This window comes from Cricetulus griseus (genome assembly GCF_003668045.3).
Source record: "Cricetulus griseus strain 17A/GY chromosome 1 unlocalized genomic scaffold, alternate assembly CriGri-PICRH-1.0 chr1_0, whole genome shotgun sequence".
Taxonomy (NCBI): Eukaryota; Metazoa; Chordata; class Mammalia; order Rodentia; family Cricetidae; genus Cricetulus; species Cricetulus griseus.
In genome coordinates, this window is record NW_023276806.1 from 260,429,997 (window position 1) to 260,438,658 (window position 8,662).

At 50.4% G+C, this 8,662-nt stretch overlaps 1 protein-coding gene across 1 annotated transcript; it reads right to left on the minus strand.

The window, feature by feature from the left end:
* Positions 1 to 5,533: 5,533 nt before the first annotated feature.
* On the minus strand, positions 5,534 to 7,813 carry Cstb (cystatin B). Its single transcript, XM_027394356.2, has 3 exons — positions 7,643 to 7,813; positions 6,316 to 6,417; positions 5,534 to 5,868 (listed from the first exon to the last, which is right to left on the minus strand). The coding sequence occupies exons 1-3, from the start codon at positions 7,706 to 7,708 to the stop codon at positions 5,740 to 5,742; spliced, it is 297 nt and encodes a 98-aa protein (XP_027250157.1). The 5' UTR covers positions 7,709 to 7,813; the 3' UTR covers positions 5,534 to 5,739.
* Between the last annotated feature and the right edge of the window lie 849 nt (positions 7,814 to 8,662).

Genomic DNA, 8,662 nt, shown 5'->3' on the forward strand with positions numbered 1-8,662 from the left:
TTCTTTTGTTTTTGGGGACCCTACCACCAAGCTTCTAAATAAGTCACATAGAGCCTTATACTTTCTTATAATGCCCAGCCATATCTTGGCTTATTTTTTGCCAGCTTGTCTTAAATTATCCCTCTTCCTTTTCTCATTTCTGTATATCTTACTTTCACTCTTACTCTGTGGCTGACTGGGTGGCTGGCCCCTAGAACTCTCTTCTCCTTTTCTTGCTCTTTCTCCCTTTCCTTCTAGATTTCTCCTCCTATTTTTTCTCTCTGCCTGCCAGCCCTGCCTATCCTTCCTCCTGCCTCCATTTGGTCGTTCAGCTCTATTAGACCACCAGGTGTTTTAGACAGGAAAAGAATCACAGCTTCACAAAGTTAAACAAATGCAGCATAAAACAAATGTTCCAGAGCATAAACAAATGCAACACACCTTGGTTTGGTTTGGTTTGGTTTTTTTTGAGACAGGGTTTCACTGTATTGCTTTGGAGATTGTCCTGAAACTAGCTTTGTAGAGCAGGTTGGCCTCAAACTCACAGAGATCCACCTGTTCTGCCTCCTGAGTGCTGGGATTAAAGGTGTGAGCCACCAACGCCTGGTTTATGTAACACATTTTTTTAAAAGATTTTCTTTATTTATTATGTATACAGTGTTCTTCCTGTATGTATGCCTACAGGCCAGAAGAGGGCACCAGATCTCATTACAGATGGTTATGAGCCACCACCATGTGGTTGCTGGGAATTGAACTCAAGACCTCTGGAAGAAGTCAGTGCTCTTAACCGCTGAGCCATCTCTCCAGCCCTATGTAACACACTTTTAAATAATGTTCTACAGCAGGGAACCAATAGGTGCAGGCTAAGCTGGTCACTGACAGTGATCCTCTCCAGTGGCCCCCTGTATTCCTATGGCATAGCCTTATCCACACCCCAGATGTCTCCCTGCCATGTCCAGACTCCAGTCAGGGAAGCAGGAGAGGCAGACGTGGCTGGCACCACATCTGTCTCATTGCAATATGACATCACACTGTTCATCCATTCCAAATGTGCAGTCCAGATCTGGCTACAGATGGAACCAGAGGAGCAAAATGAATTCTAGAAAGCCCATAGTCCTTCTTATTAGGACACCAGACATGAAGCAGAGTCCTAACCCTGCCTGTCCTCATCTTACTTAACTGTGATGCTTGGAAAGACATGAATACAAACAAACAAAAAACACTGACAACCCGACATTCAGAAACACCATTGTGGGATGGAAAACAGCTTTCTAGAATTCATTTTGCTCCTTTGGTCTACAGAGCGAGTTTCAGGACAACCTCCAAAGCAATACAGAGAAACCCTGTCTCAAAAAAAACACCAAACAAACAAACAAAAAAAGTGTGTTACATTTGTTTATGCTCTGGAACATGTGGATGCTAGGAGTTGAACTAGGGTCCTCTGGAAAAACAGCCAGTCCTCTTAACCTCTGAGTCATTTCTCCAGCCCTGGACCCAGCAATTCTTGGAGTTGGACATGTTACCACTGCACCACGAGGTCACAACCCAGCTATTTTTTATTTATTTATTTATTTATTTATTTATTTATTTATTTATTTATTTTTGGTTTTTTGAGACAGAGTTTCTCTGTAGCTTTGGAGGCTCTCCTGGAACTAGCTCTTGTAGACCAGGCTGGTCTCTCGAAATCACAGAGATCCGCCTGCCTCTGCCTCCTGAGTGCTGGGACTAAAGGCGTGTGCCACCAACGCCCGGTGGGTTTTTTTGGGGGGGGGGTAAGATTTATTTATTTATTTATGTGCATGCCAGAAGAGGGCACCAGATCCCATTACAGATGGTTGTGAGCCACCATGTGGCTACTGGGAATTGAACTCAGGACCTCTGGAAGAACAGTCAGTGCTCTTAACCCCTGAGCCATCTCTCCAGCACAACTCAGCTATTCTTAAAGTGTGGACTTAACTGAGGCCCAGTGCAAACAGCTTCTCCTGGCTCCAGCTTCTGGCACCCATGTGGGCTGCTGGACGTGTCTCTCCAGGAGGCAGAGCTCCCTCCCTGCTCTGAGGCCTCCCACAGCTCTCAAGGCTCCCCGTAACCCTCACAGTAGGAACACCACTGAGCTCTATGCATGGAAGCTCCCAGCCTCAGTCCCCCAGAACCCACAGTCTCTTCCTCTTCTCCAGTGACTCTGATGACATCCAGGCAAAAACATTTATACTGCCTCCAAGCAGTCCATTAAAATTCTGGACATGCTGGGAGTGGAGCGATTCCACCCCTCAGGTCTGCAATTCTTCCCCTTGCACAACATGTGTCCAATTATGATTACATGCATTGTTATCACTGCCTTAATAAGGATCTAATCTCGTCCCTTCAGTGCACCTAACAGTACCTTTCCCCACTGCAGGCTGACAGTGCAGGGTGTGGTGGCACCACCTGACTTCTCTCCCAACATTCCAAGCTGTCCTGCTAGGGCTCTCGCAGACTTCAACCAGCCCAGTACATGGCTACTCTGGTCGCCTAGAGGAGAGGCATGGGGTGCAAAGGTCTCAGACTTCAAAACAGTAACCGAGAACTCCAGATGTAAAGACCCGAGGCTCTTGGGATGGAGTATGCTCTAATTAGCACCTTCTCAATTGCCTCTCCTCCAGGGCAGTGTGAGGAACACTGTAAAGGGGCTGGCTTGGTGTGTGGAGACAGAAAGCATTCTCAAACTGGTCTCACCACACAGGCACCCCCTCAGAAGAGCCCATCTTGCAGATGCTGGGTAGCTCACACCACCCTTCACCCGTCTTTCCCATCTGGACTTGAGCGTGGCACAGGTGCTAGAGATGTCTAGTGCCAGCACATGGTGAAGCTGCCAGATTGCCCAGCACCCAAGCATGCCAGTGATCCTCTTTCCAAGGGGCAGAGATGGTGAGACATCACACAGACTCTGGAGCAGGGCTCGACCCTGAGGCACAGGGAGAAGCCCAAGCTAAGGTAGCCCAGCCACAAGCAATGGCTTTGCTGATCTCTTTTTTTTTTAAGGATATTATTTATTTATTATGTCTTCTGCCTGCATGCCAGCAGGTGGTTGCTGGGAATTGAACTCAGGACCTCTTGGAAGAACAGTCAGTGCTCTTAACCACTGAGCCATCTCTCCAGCCCTTTGCTGATCTCTTGAGTCATTTGTTCACATTGCCCAGGCAGGACAATCTGGGAGAAGGCAGGTCCATCAGAATCCGGAGTAAGGTCAGATTCCAGGCTCTAAAAGGTATGTAGCCCATTGCAAGTGACTTTGTTGCCTGCCCCACTAATCCAGAATGAAGATGTGGTGAGGCTAGGGACCCAGCATCCTGATTGGGTGAGAAGCTCAGGCCTCCTTACTAGGGGTTACTAGGCCCCCAAGTCCTCAGCTGTGGCTGTGCTGGGCACACATATCATCTAAGTAGAATATCTCAGCATTGCTCTAAAGGGATCTTCGGGGTCCTCCAGCCACATTCAGGCTCTCTCCTTGAGTGCTCTCTCACTCTACTACCGCCTGGGCAGTGGGAGACCCTCGGTTCCCTTCACACACCCATCAGGCCCCCACCTCTCATTTACACCCCCCACCCAGACTTGTTTGTTGTGGTTTTCCCCACAGGCTCTTGCACGGGAGGCTTGGTCCCACAGCATGTTCTGAGGTGACCGGCATGTGAGGGTGACGTCATCAATGGCTTAATCCAGTGATGAGTTCATAGCTGAATGGCCTTTGAAGTATATAACTTGACCTCCTTGGTCCCTTCCTGGCTCCATCTGCTTTAATAGTCACCATGAGGTAGGTGAGCCACCCTGCCCAATCATATGCTCCAAGTTATGGGGTGAGAGATCACAGAACTCAGAGCCCCCCCTTTTCTATGTAACAGCTTCCAGCATGCTGGGAGCACTAGGGCGGCCTGAGGTGACACTGTTCCTCTGCGAACTTCCTCCAGGAGTCCACCAGGCCTCCAGGTGTTAGAGCGGCAGCGTGCAAGCCCCGTGACTCCCATCCTGGCAGCAGAGAACCCCAGAAGCCTCTACTCTGCTTCTCCCTCCATGATCTTTGAGGGAAGCATTTGATGAAACCGAGCACCTTGTAGAAATCACTTTAGCCACCAGGGTTCACACCAGGCCCTGTGCCAGTTAAAGCCTGTGTGCATGTTCTACAGTGACCTCTGTCTGTCCTAAACCCAGCTTCTGCCTGCACTGGTTGCTCACTGTGGGGTGGAGAGGGTTTCCATTCACAGCTGCTGCTTCCCTCCCTCCCTGCTGGATGACACACCGGCCCCTTCTTACACTCAGTGGCATCTGCCCTACCTGCCTTGCACTGAGCCTCCTGACCAGGAACACGTCAGGTCTCTGGTGCAAAGCGGGTTTTGGATTTCATGTTCTGTCTACTGTCTTTTGTGCCACTGGGGATCTAACCAGGGGCATCCTGCCTCTGAGTTACAGGGTTATTTTTGAGGTCATATGTGGCATTATTCATCTTCACCACCTCCTCCCCAGCTGTGCACTCACTGGTCCCTCCCCGGCCCTATCACCAGGGTTTATAAGTCTGTCTGCACTCTCCACAGTCTTGACGCACCTTGGAGGTGGCCGAAGCTCAGCCGTCCTCAGTAATGTGTTTATAGCATGACTCTGAACTCAAGAATTGCCACCCATCTTCATTTTTCTAACGGATGACACTGACCCCCTGGGGAGACCACTGGCCTTCTAAGTGGAGGCAGTCTGAAAGCCAGACTGGCCAGGGTGCCTCCGCTTGGAACACACACAGGCCCAGGTTGTGCTCTGAGCTGAGGCGTGGTGAGTAATGCAGCATGTGACTGAGTCTTACCTGCCTGGTGCTGACACTTTAGCACTGGTGGACTCGGCCTTTTTTCATAGGAGACTGAGACATGGGTGAGCTGTCACTCAGCTACGTAGAAGGTTGGATGCCATATGTGAGACCTGGCTCTCCCACCTAGGTGCTGTGATTTAGTGAACCTGGTCACTCCAGTGCCCTAGGCCAGAAAAATTGTCCTAGGCTAGGTCAGGTCATGCCTGTCACAGAAGGGACTCTACCAGCTGGGTCATTTCAGCTGTAAATAACTGTTTTTACAATGTTGGGAATTAAATCAGAGCCTGGTAAAAGTTTATGAATGGTTCAGTGGCTAAAGACACTGGCTGCCATCCCTGATGAGCTGAGTTCAATCCCAGGGATTCATATGGTAGAAACAATACTCACCAAACTGTCCTCTGACCTCCATATGCACACCATGGCATGTATGTAAATATTCATATATGGTAAGTAAATGTAGAAAAATTTAAATAGCAAGTAAACAATTACCTTTTATTGGAATATCTATGTTGTGACTCTAATTTTTGTTTTTGTTTTTCAAGACGGGGTTTCTCTGTGTAGCCTTGGCTGTCCTGAAACTTGCTCTGGAGACCAGGCTGGTCTCAAACTCACAGAGATCCACCTGCCTCTGCCTCCTGAGTATAGGGACTAAAGGCAGGTGCCACCACTGCCTGGTGGTGACTATGATTTTTAAATAAAGGGAAAAATTCTAAACAAAGGAGACAGTTTGTATAGACTTTAAAATATATATATTTAGAGAGAGATCAGATGTAGCTTTCTGAAAATAATTATTTGGAAGAAAGCAAACACAATGCAGTTTGGGAATCACAAATGAAGGTGCCTGATTCTGTCCCCTCCATCACAGAGGGGTATTCACTTCCTGGTCCCAAGGACAATAAAGAGATGAAGTTTTTGGCAAAGGGGCTGCAGAATCAGAAGAAGGTCAGATCGTCATGTCGATTTTTGTTGATCTGGTAGGAAGACAGGGTCAAGGGCTTGTTTTCATGGGGAAGGGGCTTGAACACCCTCAAGTGCACAAATTTTTCGTCACCAACATCAACCTGGAGGGAGAGAAAGAGGGGCCCAGTAGCAAAAGGTGAGTGCCCAGCTCCAGACTCAGCCTGGCCTTAGAGAAGCTCAGGGTACCAGCAACTGGGCCAGTAAAATGCTTGTCTCTTCCTTCAAGACCAGGAACTCCAGGACCCAAAATTCATCGTCTCAGAACCTATATGTGTCTTTTTTTTTTTTTTTTTTTGCTACACAGGGTTTCTCTGTGTAGCTTTGGAGCCTCTCCTGGCCCTCGCTCTGGAAACCAGGCTGGCCTCAAACTCACAGATATCTGCCTGCCTCTGCCTCCCGAGTGCTGGGATTAAAGGCATGCGCCACCAACGCCCGGCTATATGTGTCTTCTTAAAGGGTGTTCCCTCTAAAGGAAGAAGTTGCAGAACACTTGGCTATCCTCTGAGACTGTCCTTCCTCAGTTTTTCCCAGGTCACACTCATACCTACCTTGATAAAGAAGTTGATGCCAGCCACCACCTGTTGCCTGAAGGATACGGCTTTAAAGACGGTGAACTTCTGATTCTCTTTCTCTTCAAGCTGGGATTTCACCTGGATGGTGGGTGATAAGAGAATGACTCAGATTCAATGGCAAGTGCTTTCCTGCCTCTCTTAGGATCCCCCCCCCACCCCCCGCCAGCCATCAACACTAGTGTTCCTCACAGTGGGGGACATGGTAAGCTGTTGGGTGCACTGACAAAGGGGATCACAGCTCCTCTTTTGAGACACGGTCTCACTGTGCAGCTATGGCTGGCCTGGAATTATGTAGACCAGGCTGGCTTCAAACTCTGAGAGATTTGCGTATCTCTGCCTCTGGAGTGCTGGTGTAAGACACTACACCTGGCCAGGGTTCCCTTTAAGTGTACATAGCTCGGTGTCAGGGGTGTAAATCTGCCCAGGCTGAGTAAGAATGATGACAGGCAAGGGTTGCTTGGGCCTGTCAGGGGAGGGCTGGGCAACTGTGTCTGTACCAATTCCTCATTTTCAGGGTCTCATGGAGCTGACTCACTCCTTCCTGGCCACTTTGGTCAGATCACAAACATTCCAAGGACAGCTCAGCTTGGTGGACAGGACCCTGGACTTGGGAGGTGGCTGGAATGCTGAAGGGTGGACATGTTTAACTTTTCCTCTCTTGTTAACACCCTGAACCTCTCTGGCCTGCACATGTCTGCTCTGCAGACAGCCACAGGACGGGCTGCGGGACTCAGAAATCATGCACCAGGAACTCCCACCCAGGTCCATCCTCTGGCTGCAGACTAGGAAATCTAGGCACTAACTAGCAAGTTCTGCAACTTTTGGTTTCAACTTTTCTTTCTCCCGGAGGGAGTGGGGTAAGGTGTGTCCTGCCACTGAGCTATACATTCCTAAGTCTTTATTTTGAGAAAGAGACTCCCACTGTAGCCCAGGCTGGCCTTCATCGAGTCTCTTGTTTAGGCCTGGGTTGAAGTCAGAGGGTGCCTCACCTTCGGGCTAGCCTGATTTTACCCCTGGGCTCTAGCAGTGTGAGCCTCCTTCCTGAACTCTTATGGGACGTCTCACCCCTCCGCCGACCTCGATTTCCTAGTTTCCTAGGAGGTGGGCGGTCCTCTCGCAGACACGACCCAGTCCCGGTTTCTGAATCCTCCAACCAGGCCCAGAGTCCCAGCTCCCAGGCGCAAATGGGACCGCGCCCGCATCCTGCTACAGGACCCGGGCGGGTTTGGGCATGCCGGACCCTTAGGCCGCCGGGTCCCCGAGGGCCTGGCTCTTGCTGGCTCTTGTCCTGGGCCTAGCTCACCGTGTCGGAGATCTCCTGCGTCTCGGCCGTGGCCGGCTGCGTGGCGGACGGCGCTCCACACATCATCTTGGCTGCGGTGGACCTGGGGGCACGGACAGGAGATAAGGACGGAAACAGCGGGGAGGCTTCTGTGCCGGGACCCTAGAAGAACCTGACTCGGCTCCGCCCCCGGGCGCGTGGCACGTGACAAAGCGACGGGACGGGGCGGGGCGGGGCGCCGCACCCTCCCTCCCTCTCTCCAATGTCCTCACTCCTACATCTTAGGCAGTCTTGAGATCCAGGCTGGGCGTGGGCGGAGAGTGCAGCCCAGTGGATACCTCAGGCCCCTTCCCCGGATGGGCACTAAGTGGGGGTAGAAGGCTGGGAGTGGTGATCGCCCCTCAGTAGTGCGGAGTGACTGGAGCATCCGAACCCTCATTCTTTCCATGGCCATCTCAATTCCCCCTTGCCCTGTGGACATAAAGAGGGGGCTGGGTGGGTCCCTAGCCCCCCTTCCATGGGGTGGGCACAAAAATAGAGATGAACGATGACTTAAAGTCCCAGTTCTCCCCTGGTGTCCTGAGTTTGTGGGTCCTGGTAACCCCATAAAATAAGAGCCTATGGGGATCCCCCATGATCTGATCTGGGAAATCCATTCTTCCTGAATGAAATGGGTGTGGACATACTTAGGTTTGTTGGGCTGTAAGGGCTTGGGTATCCCAGTCCCACCATCGGGCACATAATGGGGAGGTCCGGACCCCACTCTCTCATACCCAGTACAGGCTGGGAACCGTGAGGACCCCCGATATGCATGCCCTCTGTCAGTGGTCTTGTTTGAGTGACTGTTAATCCTGAGATTCACACCAGAGAAAAAACAGTTACACCATTTTGACCGAACTAAAGCAAGCTTTTATTAAAGGGTTAATACTGACCAAGATGGAATTTGTTCGGGACCACCACCTGAAGACACATGTTGACATTGACAGAGCTTATAAAGACAAAACTCAAAGGCCACGGTACTTTGCCATGAGACTTTGTTTT

Bases quoted from the DNA above. Each gene is read 5' to 3' on its own strand.
- Cstb (XM_027394356.2), bottom strand. From the start codon at position 7,708: ATGATGTGTGGAGCGCCGTCCGCCACGCAGCCGGCCACGGCCGAGACG. The intron at 6,418-7,642 runs GTGAGCTAGGCC...CCCACCATCCAG, and splicing joins CGCAGGAGATCTCCGACACG to GTGAAATCCCAGCTTGAAGA. The intron at 5,869-6,315 runs GTAGGTATGAGT...CTCTCCCTCCAG, and splicing joins GCATCAACTTCTTTATCAAG to GTTGATGTTGGTGACGAAAA.